This window comes from Anoplopoma fimbria, chromosome 24 (assembly GCF_027596085.1).
Source record: "Anoplopoma fimbria isolate UVic2021 breed Golden Eagle Sablefish chromosome 24, Afim_UVic_2022, whole genome shotgun sequence".
Lineage (NCBI taxonomy): Eukaryota > Metazoa > Chordata > Actinopteri > Perciformes > Anoplopomatidae > Anoplopoma > Anoplopoma fimbria.
The window spans coordinates 878,153-900,832 of record NC_072472.1 but is presented as its reverse complement, the minus strand read 5'-3'; the positions used below and the strand labels follow the sequence as shown (position 1 = coordinate 900,832).

The window sequence follows — 22,680 nt, the reverse complement described above, 5'->3', positions numbered from 1 at the left end:
TGCTCATAACATTTTATTTAAGCAGTTTTCAGAAAAGTACATCTGTATTAAAAATGCTTTATGAGCAAATACATTTTTAATAAGCAACACAAAAGAGCCTCAAAGTTCTGACTGATATCTGTCAGAATGTTGATCTGTTCTTTACTGTACAACAACCTTTGATAACATGTAAACAACATGATATTCCATGAAGTATATAAACACAAAAGATATTTACAAAGGGTAAACTTAAAGATAAAATAAAGTGACATAAAGAATTGAAATGGTTCACATGTTGATTGTGTTACAGTTGGAGTTTCAGAGAAGTTTGTTAAACATTTTTCTTTATTAAAGTTTGTTTTTATAGAATTTCTTTGCTGAAAAAATATATTTGTGATTTTCATAGTAAAAGCCTTGTTTAAATATATATGTACAATATTAGTACAGTTGTACTAGTATAACTGGGAAACTTTTTCTGAAAACTCTTTTAAAACCCAGATTTAAAAGATGTTTTGTTGTTTCGAGAGTTTGCAGCGTTTTTGATCTCACATAACTTCCCCATTACAATCTTTCCCCAGATTAGCCTAAAGATAAATGCTAACCTGACTATGACATTGCTAATATGCTTATGTTTAGCAGCTATAATCTTTATCATGGTCACCATCAGCGTGTTAGCATGCTTGTAGGTTTTTCTCAAAAACCAAAGTATTCTGACTGAATAAAATGTCGACCTGCTGGTTGTGCTAGATCAAAAACAGAGGATCACCAAAGTCAGTAGGGTTCATCCTCTGAGAACCATGAATGTTTGTACGAAATTTAGCGCCAATCCATCGCATACATTCTGCAATATTTCATTGGATAATAGATATATTGGTAGTATTAGATAATTATAAGTTTTGACAAGATGTTGGCACTAGACGAAGAGTCAGAAGTTCACCAAAATCAGTAGGGTTCATCCTCTGACAACCATGAATGTTTGATATAACTTTGTCACCAATCCATCAAGAACATGCCCAAATATTTCACTGAATAGTAATTATATTGGTAGTATTAAACTATTTCAAACTCTGACCAGATAATAATAATAATCAATCCTTTATTAGTCCCACAATGGGGAAATTATTTCTCTGCATTTAACCATCCCGGAGGAGCAGTGGGCTGCAATGAAGCGCCTGGGGAGCAACTTGGGGTTAGGTGTCTCGCTCAAGGACACCTCGGCAAGTTGCCGGTAGAGGGGCTTGAACCACCAACCTTGTGGTTACGGGACAAGCGCTCTACCTCATGTGCCCGATGCCGCCCGATGGTGACGCTAGTCAAAAAGGATCACCAAAATCAGCAGGGTTCATCCTCTGAGAACCACGAATGTCTGAAAACGTTTCATGGACATCTATCCGGTAGTTTTTGAGATATTTCAGTCTGGACCGATGGTGATATCTCTTCAGTTTCCTTTGAGTAGCATCTAGTGGCCATTAGAGGAACTGCAGCTGATTAAACATCAGAAAAGATTCACTTTAAAAGTAGAATTAAGCATCAAATATAAAAATAGTCTTTATATAACAAACATTATGTCACAATATGTAATACATTCGTCCTCTTCGTCTTCATTTCTTCATGTCCTCCACTTCCTGTTTCTCTTTGGACGAACCCCTCACCAGCTCGTAGCCTCCTTTACCCACCGGCTGTGGTTCCTGGAGTCCGGCCCTCCTCCGGCGCAGGACCAGGACCGTCAGCAGGAAGCAGAGCAGACCCCCGCACACGAAGACCACCTGGACACCCAGAAACCTGCACACACACACACACACACACACACACACACACACACACACACACACACACACACACACACACACACACACACACACACACACACACACACAGAACCAATCCGTTATGTGACGTTATTGAATTTTACCTCCAACAACCAGGTTCTGTTTTGATTATTGTTTGGTGGACTGTGAAAACCACAAAGGACCAATGAGTCCAGGACTTCACTGCTCCGTTCCTGATCAGGTCTGATTTGTGGATTTTTAAAATATTTTACAGCGACTACATTTACATGCCAAATCATACCAAATATACACTATTATTCTGAATATGACACTATTATATATATATGATATGGTTCATGTTAACATTCTGTTAGTATATTCTGAATTAGTTATTATTCTGAATGCTCTATTTTCAGGTGAAAACGTGTGTGATTTAAGATAAGATAAGATAAGATAAGATAAGATAAGATAAGATAATCCTTTATTCTGGGAAATTTGCAGACTTACAAAGCGTAGATTGCACACAAGAGACATAGTAGAAGACAAGCTAAGAATAAAAAATAAAGAAATAAAAATAAAAATAAAATAAAACAAGTATTATAAATGAATAAAAAAACAGTAGAAAAAAACAACAATAACTGAAATATTATATTTACAGACAGAGAAAAAAAACAACAACTATTTTAACTATTTTTAACTTTCCTAACTATTATTGCACGGTGTAGTGTATTGCACAGGTTATTTGTTGATGTTCTCCAGTTGTTAGGATCATTCTTTGGACATGTGTACAGTGACCTCAGATCATTATTATCATATTCATATTTAATAAATAAATACACACATATATAAACTGATAATGAACTGGTTAAAAGCTGAATCCGGATCAGAAGGACCCACCTCTGTCTGAAGTGGTCCAGGTTGTAGTACTGACAGGAAGTGTCTATGCCGCACTTTTTGCCCCACAGGATGCAGGTGGTGTCAATGACGCTGCCGTACAACACCGGGCCGGGCATGAAAGCTGCACACACACACACACACACACACACACACACACACACACACACACACACACACACACACACACACACACACACACACACACACACACACACACACACACACACACACACACACATTTATAATGGTGAAACTTTCTTTACAGATGGTCCAAACCAATCATTAAAGTAACATGACTACGTTTCCCATCAGCCTCTCCTCAGATTTAGGGATCTGAATAATAACAAGACCAGACTTCCAGGTCCCGTTTAGTCCAAGAGGAACTTTAAAGAGACCAGAACTGAATCAGTTGTCAGACTCTGCTGCAGTAAAATGAGAGCCTTTCTAGAGGGACCCTGGTGCTCAGAGGCAGTACCACTTTAGACCTTCATGTTGTCAACCAATCACATTGTGAGGAATGGACATATTCAAAATGAGGCTCCGAAGTAAGAACCAAGACAAGGTTTTACTAGTGGAACCTTGTTTTTAATAAATCCTGAGTTTAAACTGGAACTCAGGGAGGATTTATGAAAAGCTGAGACTTTAACCACAGACCTCATGTGCCTTGCTCAAGGGCCTGAGGAAGACATTGTTACTCGTCGACTCACCGAGAACTCTGAACAGCATGTACTGAACCCCAACGGCAAAAGACTTGTCCTCCGTCGGCACCGTCCTGCAGCGGAGACACAAACAGAACATTAAATACAATTACTGAAAACAAAAACATAAATCTATTTAATGTGAACACACAGACATGAAACACATGTTTGTTGATTCAGTGGGACTTTAAGACGGAAGGAAATCATTATAGTTGATGTCAAATAAAATAAATCCACTTTTCAGCAGCAGAACTCCTCAGAACAAGCTTTGTGTTTTTAAGTTTCCTTCAGTATCACAGTGATCCTTAAAAAGTCCCACTACCTTCTGTTACAGCGAAAGGAAAACCACAAACTTCCCTTTAGTGACCCTCCTCCATATTATCACAGCTACTGCTCCATCTGGTATTCATTCACAGACTATTAATGGGTGTGTTTCATTTTTACACTGGGAGTTCCTGGCATTGTTTTTGGTCTAATAGTCATTGTGAATTTATTTATAAAGGTGTGTGTCTTCCATACACCACTCATAGCTCTATACCTACGAAAAGTAATGCACTCTTATTTGTATTTAACCTACTTAATCTATTTTAAATTATTACACATAATCGCAAACAAGAAGAGTGACCAACGCCATGTAATGCGGAGTTTGGGTTAAAAGCTGGACTTTCATCCAGGATATGGTTGTGAAACCAGAAGTTAAAACGTTGACTTATTTTTCACGTAACGTCTGTAGTTATTTTACTCCAAACAATGACCTAAAGAAAAATAAAAATAAGTTTTGTTGCCTAAAGCTAAGTATTTCACCATCTTTTACTGAAGCTAACTGAGTATTTTACGATTATTTTTTAAACATAAGTATTTTACGATCTTTTCTTAAACCTAACTTAGTATTTTACATCTTTTAGGATCTTTTCCTAAAGCTAACTAAGTATTTTCTCAAACCTAAGTATTTTACAATATTTCCGAATGTAAGTATTTAACAATCTTTTCCGAAACCTAACTAAAAACTCTGATTAAATCTGAAAAGTGCTATATGGTTAATATATTTGTCAGGGAATTATGAATTCGGTTGCAGATAATAAACATACAAGTCTCAGACCTTTTGTCCCGTCTTACCTGAGTATCATCATGTAGGACGGCGTCTGGGAGAAGGAGGCGATGAAGCTGGTGATACCGAGCAGAGCCACGAAGGGGGGCAGGAGGCCGGAGCATCCGCTGCCACAGGTTCCCGGAGTGGCGACGCCGAGACCGTCGACGCACCGACACCCGATGTAGTTCTGTTCAGATGGACAGACGAGGAGAGACGGACGTCAGTACGGACACAACGGGAACAAACAACATCCTGATCTGAGACTCGAGTTGAGCTAAACATGTGAGGAAGTTGTCTTAGAACCTTGAAACTAGAGATTGAGACCATAAACTCATGTTTACAATGTTTACTGAGGGAATAAATCAAGAGAGAAGTAGAGTCATTTTCTCATAGACTTCTATGTGTTTGATGAGTAGAATTCAGCTCTGGTTGTGCATTTTAAAGCTGCAAATGAATTTTGTCTATTTTCTGAAAATGAATATTCTTTTCTTTCGGGGGAAAACAAACATGGATGTTGGCGAAGTTTCACTATTGTTTCAATTGTTTCACAGCTTGTGGGTGAGGAGTCAGTTACTTTTTGCTTTCCTTTTTCCCTTCTCATTAACTCAAACCCTGTCTAGGATTGTGTTGTGTTTCCTGTAAAGCCACATGGGAATATGTTGGAGAGTGAAAGTAATTCCAACAGAGTGAGGTTTTATCCAGCTGTTCTCTGGCTCAACAACCTCTGGCTCCCTTTACTCCAATTTAAGAGTAAACTGTTTCTTGAAAGGATTTCTGTCACATTCTTTTACACAGTGAAATTAGCATCAGTCAACCAAACATCTGGACACAACGTCACTTCACTGCACATCTGGTCAGTTATCTTTAATTAAATGCTGTTCATGATTACAAATGCAGCATTAGACACTGCTGAAATATTTCAGTGACGTCCCAAATCAAAACGCTGCCATGAAGATAAAGAAACTTTGACAGGGAGTGAGCTTTCAGTTTCACTTTCTGATGGCAGATGTTTTGCAGCCTGAACTTGAAACTGATAATCAAAAGTGGACGTTAATGTTTGTCTGTGAAATCTATCCATCTATCTATCCATCCCTTCATCCATCTGGTGAAATAATTTCTCTGAACTTCACACTATCTGAGGGTTACACAGAAAGCTTTGTTTCACTTTGCATATTAAAATAGTCTGTTCTTACTCAAGACTTAGAAGGAAAAAATGTCTGTTAAGGGAATGAGAACCAGTTGGAATGCAAACACAAAACACTTAGAGAACAGGGAGTGAGATGAAGACAGAGACAGTCAGATAAAGAAAGAAAATATGTTATAGTTCATATCTGAAGGAGCTAAAGCAGAAGTGAAGATCAACAGAGTCTCTGTTTCCTGAAGGAGTGTTCAGCTGGTGATGTCATCCACTTTACCAAGAAACACTTGGGAACACACAAACACAGAGACGACCAGTTTCTGCACAGCACATGCATTTAAATTAAAAGTAGGAAGAGTCTATTAGTTTTTAGAAACAAAATCATTTTAGTAAGTGCTGTCTTACTCTGAGTGTATGATAACAGAATGTTTCAAAGGTGAAGATGTATAAGTTGAATTCATTCTTACTGTGGCATTGTTCGGATATGTTTCTATGGTGATACAGCCGGCGTGGCAGGGAGACCTGAACTCAACACCATCAGAACCACAGACCGGGTTAAAGGCCTCCTCAGGACACTGACAGCCAGCGCTGCACAACAACGCATTACTTCTGGAAACACAAACATACGCATGTTATTAAACCTTGAAGTTTTAAAGGCATGCAGTTACAACTGACATACTGACATTGGTTCTCTGTCAGTTGTTAAATTTGTTCCCTGTCAGAGTTGAAATTATTTCCCTGACTGGTGGAATTAGTTCTCTGTCAGTGATGTAATTAGTCCCCTGTAAATAGTGAAATTAATTTGCTGCCAGTAATGCAATTAGTTCCCTGACAGTGGTGATATGTGTTCTCTGTTAGTGGTGAAATTAGTTCCCTGTCAATAGTGGTTAAAAAACTTCCTGTCAGTGATGAAATTAGTTCCCTGACTATGGTTAAATTAGTTCACTTTCAGTGGTGGAATTAGTTCCCTTTCTAGTGAAATTAGTTCCCTGTCAATAGTGGTTAAATTACCTTCCTGCAAATGGTGAACTTAGTTCCCTGTCAGTGATGAAATAAGATCCTTGGTAGAAGTGACATTAGTTCCCTTACTGGTAAAATTAGTTCCAGGTCAATAATGACATTGGCTTCCTGTAAATAATGAAATAAGTTCCCTTACATTGTCATTGGGGATATTAGTTCACTGTCAGTTGTGAAATGAGTTTCCTGTCAAAGTGGAATTAGTCCCATATTAATAGTGAAATTATTTTTGCTGCCAATGATGCAATTAGTTCCCTGAGAGTGGTGATATGTGTTCTCTGTTAGCGGTGAAATTAGTTCCCTTTCAATAGTGAAATAAGTAACCTGTCAATAGTGGTTTAACTACTTTGATGTCAGTGGTGAAGTTAATTCCTTGTTAGAAGTCAAAATTAGTTCCCTTACTGTGGTAAAATGAGTTTACTGTCAGCTTTGAAATTAGTTCCCCGTTAGTGGTCAAATTAGTAACATTTCAGTGGTGAAATGAGTTCCCTTTAATTGGTCAAACCTGCAGCCTGTGTACTTGGTGAATGTAAAGCGATGGTGTAGCTACCTGTTAGGAATAGGAAACACTCCTGCGATTTTCTGGGTGGGGCAGCCGATGAACAACAGTGGTGTGGAGGAGAACAAGCAGAGCAGGATGGCGCCGGTGCACAACCTGCTGGCACCGCTGACCGAAAGATTCAACCGCCGCATCAGAACTCCACCCAGGACGGTGCCGAGCACTGCCAGCGGGATACAAACTCCACCTGAGAGAAGGAAACCTGTTTGATAGCACCGTAGCTGCTATAACACATGTGATGAAATCAGACCTGTGTGCTCCATCACCTATCATCATGGTGGAGAAGGAGACGGTCTGGCTGAACTGCCTCTCGATGAACTTGGCCATGAAGGTGGCGAGGCCGGCCAGCAGCGCCGCCAGGTTGACCTGCGCCAGAACCACCAGCAGGTAGATGGGGCTCTGCAGGGTTCGTAGAGCGATACGAGGGAAACCTGAAGGACAGTAAGGCGGATGAGGTCTGATGGAGGGAGACATTTCCACCTACAGGGTGATAATTCATGAAATCTTACAGATGTGAAAGCCAAAGCTGCTGTTGATGGTTAAACACGTGTGTGTAGTCGCGGTGACCTCTGCTCGCTGACGATGCCCTTTAGTTGCCTACACTGCAGCCTCACCAGACAGGAAGCAGAAGAGGAAAAGAGGACTCTTACTTTTGAGGAACTGAAGGAGGGACATTTCCTGGATCGGGTTTGTCTGCTGCTGCTTCTTGCTGTCCGGTCTGGACTCCACGTCGTCTTCATCACCGTCCTGGACAAATATGGAAGCAGAACATCACATGCTGGTTTCAGAACCACTCAGTCTGCAGTCGCTGCTACTTTTAGGGAATCAGCTGGGGCAATGCATGCTGGGAGAGTTTCCATTCACGGCTCTGTAAGAAACTTTAGATAAACGTGTCCTCTGAATGACATGTGGGTGCTCTGTGGTCTGTGTTTGGACGTCCAGAGACGTTCACCACAGTCAACTAGATAAACATCCACATTAGTTTAAAGTTTGAGCCATTAGGAGGAGATAACTTTTCATCCTGACATGATGGTCTGAGCAAGAAATGATTACCAGGCTCGTCTTTTGTTTACTGTCTAGATTTGAACCTCTGATAGAAGATAGCCGAGCCTCGAGGTGAACCTCTTTGTTTATCACTCCATCTACGTTCAATCCTCCACAGAGGTCAGAGTTCACCTACCAGGAAACCTAGAGCAGTTAATGGAGCTGAATCCACATTATAGAGGTTCTCATTTACACATTTAGACACCTGAATGTATGAAATGTGATTAACGTCACAATGACTAGCAGCCTCTGCAGATACAATCATTATTTCACGATCACAACCTTAACAACAAAATAAGTCGGGAGTCTCAGAGCAGCTCACAGTCAGTAGACTTTAAGTCATAAACTTTCTCTGACGGCGACTTTGTTTCGGTTTGTGGAGGAGTTTTGGCTCTGACACAAAAAACTTCAACTGCAAATGTTTCCTCAAAGAAATGAGGCGCGGTGCCAGCAGGTTGCTCAACACCATGTTCTATCTGACACGAAGCCCTGAGCTTAAACACAAACAGCAGCCAAAGTCCAGAGTCTGATCTGACAAAGGAGTGAAGACAAACTTCAGCCACTTTTAATTTCATTATCATTTCACAAGAGAGACTTTTACTTTATGATTTCAGGAAAGATGTAAAAACAAGAAAGCTATTAGTGAATGTAACACTTTTTAAACATAATTTAGATCATTAAATGGTTTGTTTTGAAAAAATTAAAACAAGTAAACTACATCAACCTCAAAACAGGTTGGACAACAAGGACAACAAGGAGATTTAGCTCTATAATTATATAATTATAATTAACTATTATCTTAAAATATGAGAGCTATGTTTAACGTGAAGCACTCTGGAGGTCACCCCAGATTCATAGAACCACAGTTATAATTGTAACCCTCAGTGTTTGAGTTCCGATAATAAGTCTATTAATAAACAAACACATATTTTGTACTGACTCCTTTGAGTTCAGTATTTACTCAGTCTGTGCTGATACCTACTGCCTCCAGGAAATGACATTTGGTTCCTGTTAGTGTTAATAATTGATATGCTTATTGATTTAAAAACCTTAAACCTCTCGAGGTTGTTTCTTATTTCTGCTGCGGTCATTATACAATAAACCGGTGCAAGACATCCCATAAGAACGATGTATGTTTTCTGTTAAAGTATAATTCATTTGAATAGTGAGTTCCACTTTTTGCTTTTTACAACCAGTGAACAGGAAGTGACCATATATGGACTGAGGAGGAGTGACGTAGAGACGCCGTATATGTCTCTGGTGTGGACCTGTCAATCAGTGTGTAGCCCCGCCCTAAAGCATCCCCTGCTTTATGGTCTGTTTGACTCTAAATGGAGCATCATTTACTAAATGAACATCATGCTGTATTGAAGAAGACTTGAAACTAGAGATTGAGACCATAAACTCATGTTTACAATGTTTACTGAGGGAATAAATCAAGAGAGAAGTAGAGTCATTTTCTCATAGACTTCTATACAACCAGAGGAGTCGCCCCCTGGTGGACAGCAGAGAGAATGCAGCTTTAAGACATGAAGCATTGGATTCACTTTACAGAACTGGAGGTTGTCTCCTGATACAATACTGCTAACCATAACGATTTTATCAAACATAAAGTTAGCTAGTTCAATAATAATACATTTCAGGACGTTGGTTAGATGTTATGTCATTGTGTTAGATCACACTTTCTCATATACATTCTTTTGGGGTTATTCTTTGATGAAACTTATCGATCACCCTGTATATGATTCTCACATTAACTGTAAAAAAGGTTTTTATATGAATATCATTATAAAATACTTTATTTTTATCAAATTAACTCACAAACACTACTTTGTATTTCCTCCCAACATTAATATGATTTTGACAATATTCATAGATTAGTAAAGTGGTCAGTAGGGGAATATCATACAAGATAATAACTTTTTATTAGTTTACTGTAAGAATAATATAAACAGAGCATCTACAGTGTTCGATTAGTGTGGCCAAACGCTAAAAGTTTGATATAGTATATATATATATATATATATATATATATATATATATATATATATATATATATATAGAGAGAGAGAGAGAGAGAGAGAGAGACAGAGAGAGACAGATTAACTGTAGAAACATCTGACATGGAGATAAATAAGAGTTAAAGGAGTTAAAGAACATGTTCATGATGGTAAATAATGTGAAGCTGTTAAACGTCTTCACTCCTCTGACCTCTTTGAACATCTGAGGTCAAGTTATTTAAATAATAATAATAATAATTAATAATTAAGCCTTTATTAGTCCCACAATGGGGAAATTATTTCTCTGCATTTAACCATCCCGGAGGAGCAGTGGGCTGCAATGAAGCGCCCGGGGAGCAACTTGGGGTTAGGTGTCTTGCTCAAGGACACCTCGGCATGTTGCCGGTAGAGGGGTTTGAACCACCAACCTGTGATGGATTTGGGATAATGGGGGGTCAGCTTTTGTAATAATAATAATAATAATTGTAACAACAATATGTTTTAGAGACTCAAGTATTATTGGGTGTTTTAGAGACTCAAGTATTATTGGGTGTTGAAAGTAGTCTGAACTACTGTGTTTGACTGCTCAAATATCTGGAAGTTTAAAAGAGTTATGTGTTTAAGAGTGTAAGTGCTGGAGTTATGCTTCATTCGGCTGTTTTCTCAGTGAGTCAATTTAGATGGAAACTGTTGAGCAATCGTTGAATAATTCACCTCTCACATCAGTTAAAACATGTGCAGTGAACTTTCTTCAACTTTGTTTCGGGGACTGAGCCAAAAAACACTGAAACGGATTCCTGTTAGAACTTGTTGATCTGACTGGAGATCAGTTGATGAGCATTATCTAAAACATTCAGATTCATTTGAATCATCTTTGATTACACGTTATTATTCTGGCCCTGATCTATGTTTCATTTGTTTTTATCTTGTTGACAGATTTTAATGGCATTTGGTTGGACGTTTCCAGCTAACTAATAAAAAATAAAAGTAAAAGTCACATGGTTTTAATAAGCTGTTAGACACCTGAATGACCCGGTTGGTAATCAATCCTCTTCTTATGAGTCCTCTTCTGTTTCCTTTCTATGTTTACATAAACCTTTGCATAAATCATATGGTCTAAAGGTATAATAAAGTTTATATAGAACTTTTAAAGTTTCTTCTTCAGACCTGCATTAAGAGATTTTTTGGGAACAGCAGAGACGACACATGATGAACTTGTAACTTCAGAGTAAAACCCTCGTCCTGCTCCTCTCACCTCTTTGGGCATGCTCCTGGGGAAGAAGAAGTACGGCAGCGCGGTGAGGAAGAGGAGGCAGGAGGCCACCAGGAAGCCGAGCCACCAGGCTCCCACCCAGCGGAGGTCCTTATGGGTCAACTTGATCTGGTCTGGAAGAAGAAGAAGAGACAGTGACCGTCTGTTGCCCAACATCACAATCAGTTATCTAACATAAACAGAACAAAGAGGATTAAAAATATAATGATTAACAGTATTTGTGTATCTCTGCAATAATAATGTCACAATTGTAAATGACTCTTGTAAAGTTCTGTTAATAAGGTGACTGCTAGTTCTCTAAGATACTTGCAAGCTTTCATTGTGTTAGTGCCTTTTTTAATTAATTGAATCTTTTATTTTAAGGCTCTTCTGGCACAACAGGAAGTAGATGCAAATCCCGTCTAATTGTCCGATAATTGACGGTAGGAAAAAGTTGTCTGTAAGATTTTCCTCTGCAATATAAGGGTTACTTTATGGATGATTAAACACCTAGCTTTAACTGGAACAAAGTATTATGTATATTATTCTGCTTTATGGCCGAGTTTAGTGATTTAATCTGGTTTTGAACCTGTAAAAGGCTGGTCAAATGTATTTATGCTATATATAAATGCCTACATGTATAATAATAATAATAACAATAACTTTATTTATATAGCACCTTTTAAGAACAAGGTTTACAAAGTGCTTTGACAGACAATCCAGCAAAACAGTGCAAAAATAGTATAGTTTATATAGTTTAATGACATTTAATTAATGTTAATGTTTGTGACAACTCATGTTTGTTATTTATCTGTTTTGTAACTCTTACTTTGTTTTCTACATATTGGTTGTGAAAAAGAGGAAAGTGTATTTATGTTCAAAATACTGCTGATAAATAGAATATAATCTCTCTTTTAGCTCTGTTTTTGGCCTCCACCACCTCCTGAGGGAAAAAACTGTCTCTTTAGCTGCTAAATTCTGGATTTTCTTTCATGCAACCTGAATAAGTCAATCTTAAAAGTATGTTGGGGTTAAAAAAAAAGGAAAAGAAACGCCATTCAATTTGTTTTGCAACACATAACAACGCTCTGCACCACTACCACACCTCAACAGGTCTGACAACACTCACATAATCTGGTTTGGATTACTAACTGTAGCTCAGGTATGATGTTCTCGCTATTGTGTTTGTAAGCTGGGCTGTAGTTTTTTTCCCCAACATGAACTAGAGTTTATATAAGATGTTACTGCAGGTCGAACATTTGAACAGTCAAAAACAGACATGGTTGTAGAATATTTTCATCAATGACTAAACAATTGGTTGAGTAATTGTGTCAGCTCTAATTTTAACATTTAACTGTCTCAGGGTGAATATGTGGCCGTCTTTAAACATATTTCAGTTCTTGCCTAGTTTGATGTCTGCAGAAAAGTTAAACATCAGCCAATAAAACGACATGCTGACTGTTCATGAGTCACATAACACTAAATGACAGGCGTAGCAATAAAATACTGGTTTATATGCAGAACAAAGGCAAAACATTCCTTCAATGCTTGGTGAACACACACATACACAAACATTAGCACTTGTGGGGACCTAAACTAACATATGCATTACAAGGACCATTACGATAACTTAAAAAAAAAAGTTATTCAAAAATGAAAAAAAGTAAATGTAAAGTTACTTGTTAAATTCAACCCTTAAACCTTTAATTTCCTAATCTCAATCCTCAAATGTCGTCACTATTCAAAGTGTCCTCACTCTCCATGTAAGGGTCCCCACATTCCTCACACAGCTAGATGTACACACACATACAGACACTTCAAAATGAGTGCATTTTGAAACAAAACGTCCCCCACACATATTATACGTACATGCATGCATGAACACATAGAAACAGCTACATGCACACACACACACACACACACACACACACACACACACACACACACACACACACACACACACACACACACACACACACACACACACACACACCCCCACACACATGCTGACTCGCACAATCTGTTAACATGTTCCACGTGGTAGATAAGAAAACAGATTTTTGTTTAAACAAGGCTCAAGAGAAAGTCAAGCTCCATTAATCCGGGAGGCGTGAAGGCGTCCGGAGCGTTTGAGGTTCACTGAACATCAACAGACTCATCCTGAAATATGAGCCGACGTCAAATGCTGAGTCCAGAAACGCTCTGATTCTGATGATTCTGCTAAAATAATGAAGATCATCTTCTCTCCACAGAAATAATAAAGTGCTCTGATTTTAACAAGCTAAAACACAATATACTTTCTCTTCACGTTCTACAGCGTTGGACATCTAAATATCTGGAGATACAGGACAGCGATTAGCTTGTTAGCCTTCAGCTACTTTGAGAAAACATCGGTAGCAAATAAAATTGTCTCCAATTTTAAATAGTAACAAAATTATAATAATAATTTTATGTTTGATGAAACAACCCGTTCTCACATTTCCAACTTGGTCAACATCTGTTTAATTTGAAAATAAGCAATTATCTTATTAAAGCTAATTTAAATACATTTCCAGAACAGAAATCTGGCTCAAAAGGTTCTTGTTTCACTTTGTTGACATTTTAGAGTCAAATGTTTTTTCATTGGTTGTTCTTTCATTGTGGTTGTTTGTTCCAGGTTTGTCACAACGGACACAAAGTGAGCAGCCGTCAGTCAGTTTGAGTTACAGAAACATGAATTTAGATGTTCATCAGAAGCCACAGAGGTTTAACGCTCAGAGAGGTGATGCTTCGGTCGGTGTTCCAGACTGTTGCAGAGATGTTGTAACATTTGAACACATCGTCTGTTTCCCACCATGAACAAAAGCAGGTCAGCATGGCATGAAGTAACAGTTTGATTAAAGGAACCCTGTTCAACAAACACAGAGCCTCTGAGCCAAACTGAAGCTCCGCTCTCTGAGGTTTAATGTGTAAAGGTATATACGTAGGATTATTGTTAATAAAACTAAATTTTAAGTCATTTGTGTTGTATTTATTGGCATTTGATCAGCTGCTGTGTTTGCCAGTTCTGTTCTGAAAGAGACATTTTAGTCTCAAAGGAACTCTTAGTAACTATTAGTACGACTACGAATAAATATAATATAATATAATAACGTAAACAAAAGCAATAATATTCAAATAAATGATTCAGGGTTAAAACTCTCAACCAGTGAAGGAATAAAGCAGTAGTTTCAAGGTGGGGCATAATTCTCAGCTGTATATAATAACTATTGCTACAGGTATCATTTGTATTTACAAGTTAGAACAGGTTGATTTATGTTTGTGAGACTTGTTGATGCTCCCTTCTAAGAGAACTTGAATCTGTTCCACAAGATCACGACCTCAACCTTTCCTCAACCTTTCCTCAGGCTTTGGGAGTTTTGTCTGGTCGTTTGAACTCGACCTGGACGTCGTGACTTGGACCTGTTTTGGATCAGTTTTGATATCAGAATTTAATTCCCAGCGTGTTACTTTGTGCGATAATATCAACAGAAAACTATTATTAATAATGTTAGTTTATACTTCTCAGAGTTGTTATCATTTGTATTGTGGGTTTGTGTGTTTTAGACAGGATGAAGAATAGTAAATGTGCCTTGTTTTGGTTTTCCTGTAACTCGTACGCTCTGAAAGACGTAACTTCTTATTTCTGGCTGATTTAATATCAGTATGTCCTGTTACAATCATTTGCTTTTAAAAAAGTGGTCGCGTTGGTTTGTGGAATTAAGTTTTGAAGCCTTAAGTTTGCAATTTTGACCGTCACCATTTTTGCAACCAGAGAACAGGACGTGACCATATATGGAGTGAGGAGGAGTGACGTAGAGACGCCGTATACGTCTCTGGTGTGGACCTGTCAATCAGTGTGTAGCCCCGCCCTAAAGCATCCCCTGCTTTATGGTCTGTTTGACTCTAAATGGAGCATCATTTACTAAATGAACATCATGCTGTATTGAAGAAGACTTGAAACTAGAGATTGAGACCATAAACTGCAGTTTTTGTAATAATATAACAATTGTAATTATTATTACTTCTACTACACTTGTAACTAATATAACAGTTTAATAATAATTTTATTAAATAAAAATAAAACATATTGTTGTTACAATTATTATTATTATTATTACAAAAGCTGACCCCCCATTATCCCAAATCCATCACCATTTAAATAACTTGACCTCAGATGTTCAAAGAGGTCAGAGGAGTGAAGACGTTTAACAGCTTCACATTATTTATCATCATGAACATGTTCTTTAACTCCTTTAACTCTTATTTATCTCCATGTCAGATGCTTCTACAGTTGAACTGAGGAATGGACCAACATCATCTGTTCGTTGTTTTTTCCTCACAGATAGAAGTCTCTGCCTCATACAGGAAGTCCTCCCCTTCATTTTTAGAACCTGTGTTATAAATGAGCCTTAACAGTTTGAGTCCGGTTGTGGCTCGTCAGCACAGATCATCTCCTCACCTTTAGATAGTTTGTCAAAGTCGACATAAAAGCGCAGCATGAGGGAGCCGCTGATGAAGCCGAAGGCCGGACCGATGGAGGTCACGGCGAGGAGGATACCTGAAAACAAACAAACACAGAGAAGTTCAGCTGGAACATCAGCACACATCAGGAACTTTCACCTAGATCAAGTTATTCACATCAAACTGCTCTTTTTTAATATACATACATATATATATATATATATATATATATATATATATATATATATATATATATATATATATATATATATATAACCTTCTCTGCATTCAAACAATAAATTATTGGAAGGTTGACGTCTATTTATTTAAGAACTTCACACAGACATGAGGAGGTCTGACAGGAACTGGTGTCATTCTGTCAGCCTCACACTGGTTCCACAGAACCAGTGACAACTACTGAGAACCAGTAGGAGCAGGTTTGTTATGTGAGCAGAGGGATGAACTGACATCATCCTGTGAACACGGTGGAATGTTTTAACTCTGAGCATCATCGTCACATGTTTGATCACATGACCCGAGTCACAGTGAGCGTCATGTGACCTGTGAATAAAACTAATGAGACGCTCAAACAACAGTAAAGTCCTCCAACGGGTCATTATGAGCTGGAAGAGGCGTAAAAGAGGCGGAGCCTAAAGTCCAAACAGGAACACCCTATAATTAAAGTAACTGTGAGGAACTTTATGAAACAGTCTAGTCATGATCCTCTATAAAACCCCCATCAGGAAGCCAGACCATCAGAGAGAAGATGGTCTGTTCCTATATAGTTATTCTTTAGTCACAGGAGAACCAGAACCAGGACTGAGCGGGTCAGACTGTCAGACCCTGCTGCAGTAAAATGAGAGGTTTTCTAAAGGGACTTTGGTGCTCTGATGCAGTACCACTTTAGTCCACAGGGACCGCCAGAATCAAAGGAAATAAAAGTTCCTCATAGTAGCTTTAAATAAAAATAAACCCACCGAGGTAGAGCGGCGAGTTCTTCCTGCTGGCATAGTCGTCGATGAAGGAGATGCCGAACGGCTGGATGGGCACGGCCGCGATGCCCAGCATCAGCTGACCGAGCAGCAGCAGAGGGTACACCCCCTGCTGGGCGTGGCTCTCCTGCCGGCTGCAACTCTGATTGGAGGAGGAGGCGGTGAGCGGGCTCTCTGATTGGCAGAGAGCAGAGCTGTTCTTACCGGAGGCTGCAGGAGTTTAAAGCTCAGGTTATACTCTGACAGATATAATGTGTGTGTGTTTGTGTGTGTGTGTGTGTGTGTGTGTGTGTGTGTGTGTGTGTGTGTGTGTGTGTGTTGCCTCACATCTGACGCGGTCGGTGTATTCGTAGGCTCCGCCCAGAAAGTGTGGCATCGCCATCATCAGCGAGGCGAGGCAGGCCAGCAGAGCTCCACCTCCGATGCACCGCGGCCGGTGGACCCGACTCCCCAAGAAACTCACAAACACAATGAGGACCGTGTTCCCCACCTGGACACACACACACACACACACACACACACACACACACACACACACACACACACACACACACACACACACACACACACACACACACACACAAACACACACACGCACTCATTATAAGAGGCCGATCACATGTTTTTTTGTGCCCTCATATCCATAGATGTCAATGTAGACGCTCTCAAAAGCCAGAAAACAGCATGTCATGTGACGAGGATCAACCAATCACAGCAGAGATCTTCTCTCACAGTCTACGGTCAATATGCAGACGAGAGGTTTATAATTTCTGTCATAAATATTCACTGATAAAAACACAGTTTAAATATATAGGAATTAAACAAAGGAGGACAATTCATTTGTTGACGCTTTAAAACAGGAAGTCTTAAAAATCTTCATTTGAGTTAAATATTTAGCAGCCAAATCAAATAGTTTTTCAGGATGTTAAACCTTTGACACTTTAATAATGAAGTTGTTTTAACAAACACTTAATTTGATTGGTTGCTTCCCTGTACCATTACGCTTACTGGCTTTGCTTCTACCCTGGAGTCTTTTGCTTTCTCGCCTTGCAGGTTTCCATGAATCGTTGTGGTACCTGGACTGTGGTCGGGCCTCCTGCTGTGGCCCTGCTGACACCCACTGCTACTTCCATTATTATTATTAGTCTCATTACTATTACTATTCCCTATATCATTGTTTAAATTCTACTATTGCTGCTTTTATTATAAGTAGTCTTCATTTTTTCCGATGTGAGGGTCTAGGACAGTCTGTACAATGCGACAAAATTAATTGAATTGAATTGTTTGTTTGTCATAATTTATTGATTCTGAAGTTCCTGCAGGTATTTTTTTAATGAGAGTGAAATATTATAACTGTGTTCAACCCTGAATGAATACTGTTTTCTAACAATCTCTCTGCAGCAGCTTTTCTGACAGGACTCATGTTTAAACATTAGAACACACAACAGTAGTCATTGATCTGTGAGGAGCAGCAGGAGTTCTGGTTCTGACCTCATTGAACGATGCCAGCAGACCGGACTTCTGACTGGAGAACCCGTAACGTCTCTCGATGGTGGAGATGGAGCTCTTCATGTAACCCGACACCAGGAGCTGAGAGAGCTGCAGGAGGCTGTGACAGAACACAAAGAACTGAGGAGGAGGAGGAGAGGAGGAGGAGGAGAAGAAGAAGAAGAAGGGAGAGGAGAAGGAGGAGGAGGAGGAGAAAGAGAAGAAGAAGAAGAAGAAGAAGAAGAAGAAGAAGAAGAAGAAGAAGAAGAAGAAGAAGAAGAAGAAGAAGGGAGAGGAGAAGAAGGAGGAGGAGAGAGAAGAAGAAGAAGAAGAAGAAGAAGAAGAAGGAGGAGAAAGAGAAGAAGAAGAAGAAGAAGAAGAGGAGAAAGAGAAGAAGAAGAAGGAGGAGGAGGAGGAGAAAGAGAAGAAGAAGAAGGAGGAGGAGGAGGAGAAAGAGAAGAAGAAGAAGAAGAAGAGGAGGAGAAAGAGAAGAAGAAGAAGGAGGAGGAGGAGAAGAAGAAGAAGAAGAAGAAGAAGAAGAAGGAGGAGGAGAAAGAGAAGAAGAAGAAGAAGGAGAAGGAGGAGGAGAAAGAGAAGAAGAAGAAGGAGGAGGAGAAGAAGAAGAAGAAGAAGAAGAAGAAGAAGAAGAAGGAGGAGGAGGAGGAGGAGGAGAAAGAGAAGAAGAAGAAGAAGAAGAAGAAGAAGAAGAAGAAGAAGAAGAAGAAGAAGGAGGAGGAGAAAGAGAAGAAGAAGAAGGAGAAGAAGAAGAAGAAGCAGAAACAAAAAGTGATGAGAGATTAACGACATGATGAGTCATCAGAGTTTGTTTGCTGGAGAGGAAACGTTGACCTGTTTGACCTCAGAGAACAAAACCAGGATGAACTCCAGGAAGTCCAGATTCTCCTCAAAGCAACAACAAGTCCTGAAGTTCACACACATTTAAAGTGACATCACAACTGACACAGAGAACTGTTAATCATTTGACTCGTAGAAAAGTGAATGGTAATGCTGTTAGTTGTCATGGAGACATCAAATATGGGTGTGGCCTCATGCTGCGTTCACAGGAAAAACTTAAAGCGAACTTTTTCTTACTAACGGGATCATTTGTGTTTATTTACGTCACTCTGGGGTTTTACCTCCATGTAGACAACGTTTCATAAATCATTGATGCTATGCTATGCTAACATTGTTGCTGCTTCGTCAACACTCAAAATAACGTCATATAGGCGTAAACACAGCTTAAATTTAATTTAAATATCTTATTTTTAAACAGACATAATGCAAACATTTTCCATTAAAACTCAACAAAAGTGAACGAACCTTGATGTTGTTGAAAAGACTCCGGCGCCGGGCAGGAGGTCGCGACCCCTTGGGGTCAGAGGTCACGTCGAGGTCTTTGGCCCCCATGATTCCACTTTTAGCTCACAGAGACTGAGGATCAGAACAAAACCTGTAAGATACAAACACGGGTCAGATATTTAACGACAGGTTCTGCATCCAGACTCCGATCATGTGATCCTCTTTCTGCTGAAGGACCCGGTTTGAGTTTCAGTCCCGTCGTAGTCATCCTGTTTCTAGAACAACAGAGAGCATAAAGGACGTTTGTGCTGCAATGAAAAGCTCACTGCACAAACGAACATTCAGTAAAAATAGAGATGTGTTGCCAAACACGGAGCTCATCAGACATCTCAATACTACTTCCTGTTTCTCTAAAAGATAAATACTCAGCAGTGTTTCGATCCAACAGGCTGCTGAAGCAGGAAATAAAGACGCAATTTCTGAAAACGGTAAAAAAAACGTAATTTGTCGTGCAACTGGTGGCATATCTTTTCATCCAGACAGCACGTTAAAGTTCTCTATCATACATTCTCTATTCACCTCTGCTGTTGTTTATACTGTGACTTTTGTATTTATAGACATTGTGTCTTGAACTTGTGGTCCATCATTACATAGAACTACAACTCCTTTGATGTTTAACTGATTGACGTGTTCTGCATTTAGACCAATGATGATTGTATTGATCTTAACACTCTAAAGCTCCAGCACCTCACCTCTCTTTTGTCTCTGTTCCTAACGTCACCGGTTTGATTCCAGCCTTTGTTCCGCGTCGCACCCGTCTCACTCACCCACTTTCAGACGGGCGTCATCGGTCACCACCATTCTAAAGGTCATATTGTTGTGCAAATTGATTGCATAAAAACGTAACATGAACATTTAATCAAAATTCATCCAACAGATAAAAACATCAGGCTTTTATTGTGAAGGAGGAGCTGGTCTAAATTGATTATTTCTAGTTTTCACAGGATCATCAATAAATACATCTCGCAAAATACATAAAGCTTTAGATGTTCTTGTGGTTTGAGTTTATTCACTTTCAATGCCTAATTCATTCATTTGATCTCACATATTAATTCTATCTAACAAGCTAATATTGAACATTTTTGAAGTGAAGTCTGTATCATTAGTTATGGATTAAGACTAAATCAACTTGTGACAGAAATAAGAGGGACTCAGAAAGAGAAAGAGCTGAAGAGGTCAACCTCAGAGGATCAGGAAGCAAGAGATTTATTATCAGCAGAAGAATGTCAACAGATTCTGGGGGGTTGTTTTTTTTTCCTCCTCAGAGAAACAGAACAAGCCGACCGCCATCATTAACCGTTACTCGAAAACAACCACAGCTATCTGATGAACTCTTTACTCCAGAACAAACCACACACTGATTGACAGGTCGACACCAGAGACGTATACGCCGTCTCTACGTCACTCCTCCTCAGTCCTTATATGGAGGATGGTGACGGCGAAATCACCGAACTCGAGGCTTCAGTCCACAAACCAATGAAAGACTTCAACATGACTACGTCCACTTCTTATATACAGTTTATGATTTTCACGCTATGAAAGTTACTTATTACATCTTGGTCCTAAAAATGTCCTATTCAGCGTTTGGTTGTCTTTAGCTCCTCCCTTTAGTTTCCTTTCTGGTTGCAGAGAAAACAAGATGGCGACGACCATAAGGCCAAACATGAGGCCTAAAAGCTGTAGTCCACAGTCCACAAATCATGACAACTACGTCCACTTCTTATACAGAGCGGAGAAACCCCGCCCCTTTGGGTGTCCAACATGGGACCTTATTTCAGAATAAAATATAAACGATATTCAAAGGCAAGAGACAAAATGTTTATTGATCCTGTTTGAATTGTGACATGAATTAAACTTATGATGTTTGTCAATCTAAAAGATTCTCAGGTCTAGAAAGTCTTGTAGTTACCTTTAGTTTTGTGTGAAACCAGTGAACCACGTCTCTTTTAGTACGTCTCAAACATTGCTTTCAGCTTGTCTTGCTAGCTTAGCTACATTCCAAATGTAATCTTACCTGACGTGTTTATCAGCGACTCTTTGTCTCAGTGAATCGAAAGAAGGAGGTTGTTGGTTAGAAAACATCCTGGTTCTAAACACAGGTAAACACAGGTGTGTGGTTTTTATAATTATGTACATTCACACTTTTACCCTTTTTTTAAGACAAAGTGTGACTTTCTTAACTTGTAAAATGATCTCTTAAATGGACAAACATCGTATGTTTAACTCATGACACATTTCAAACGGGATCAGATCATTATGGTGGTCGTTAGAGGAGCTGCAGGATTCTGCTTTTATAACTCACTCTGTTGGACCAAAATGTGTCGTAGTGGGATGAAGAATGAGTCTGCATCATCATCACCATCATCATCATCATGGTTTGGTGAAGCTGGTTTACAGACCAGAGCCAGACTTCGTTCACATTGACTGAGTTTTATGAGATAAAGAGGAAAGGTTTTAATGACGTTAAAAAAGCTTTTCTTAAATCCAGCAGAGAAACTCTGATAAAACAAAAGAGCAAAAAATATGAGACTGCAACATATTGTCAAATGTGTTGCCTTTTTTTAAATGTACATATCATAATTATTAATAATACTCTCTGAAATGTAAAGAGGAAATTATCAAGTTACAAATACCTGAAAGCTGTAATTAAGGTAGTACTTTGTGTACTGAAGTATCTGCAAACTTCAACAGCTGCATTCATTCATGAAGCACAGCTGTCAACAAACCAGCTTCTGGAGGTCTGCAGGGAGAACCAGCAACTCTCTGCTTTCACAAAACCACTAGTCCCAGTACTCCCAGAACTCCCAGTAGTCATCTCAATCCCAGTAGCCCCAGTAACAACCATGAAAAGGTCCCGGACAGAATGGTTCATTCAGACTCACTGTGAGAAGCTGCAGTTGACTCGTTGGTTTTCTG

At 39.1% G+C, this 22,680-nt stretch overlaps 1 protein-coding gene across 5 annotated transcripts; it reads right to left on the bottom strand.

Moving 5' to 3' along the window:
• On the bottom strand, positions 1-22,680 carry slco2b1 (solute carrier organic anion transporter family, member 2B1). 5 transcript variants are annotated; one of them, XM_054625509.1, is made up of 16 exons: positions 22,647-22,666; positions 20,457-20,566; positions 19,726-19,855; positions 18,409-18,546; positions 17,245-17,407; positions 16,903-17,127; positions 15,924-16,022; positions 11,447-11,577; positions 7,798-7,894; positions 7,414-7,578; positions 7,139-7,334; positions 6,039-6,180; positions 4,460-4,620; positions 3,353-3,417; positions 2,646-2,766; positions 1-1,761 (listed from the first exon to the last, which is right to left on the bottom strand). In XM_054625509.1, exons 3-16 carry the CDS (start codon positions 19,810-19,812, stop codon positions 1,581-1,583), a joined length of 1,971 nt encoding a protein of 656 aa, XP_054481484.1. In that variant the 5' UTR covers positions 19,813-19,855; positions 20,457-20,566; positions 22,647-22,666; the 3' UTR covers positions 1-1,580. The 5 variants fall into 5 exon arrangements, with proteins under 5 accessions (XP_054481484.1, XP_054481485.1, XP_054481486.1 ...); XM_054625510.1 differs by lacking the exon at positions 22,647-22,666 and adding an exon at positions 22,398-22,628; XM_054625511.1 differs by lacking the exon at positions 20,457-20,566 and having other exon boundaries at positions 22,647-22,680.

Coding starts and splice junctions, on each gene's coding strand:
- slco2b1 (XM_054625511.1), bottom strand. CDS start 19,812: ATGGGGGCCAAAGACCTCGACGTGACCTCTGACCCCAAGGGGTCGCGA. Junction 18,547..19,725: donor GTCTTTTCAACAACATCAAG/GTTCGTTCACTT, acceptor CCTCCTCCTCAG/TTCTTTGTGTTCTGTCACAG. Junction 6,181..7,138: donor GTGTTTCCTATTCCTAACAG/GTAGCTACACCA, acceptor TTGTGTTTCCAG/AAGTAATGCGTTGTTGTGCA.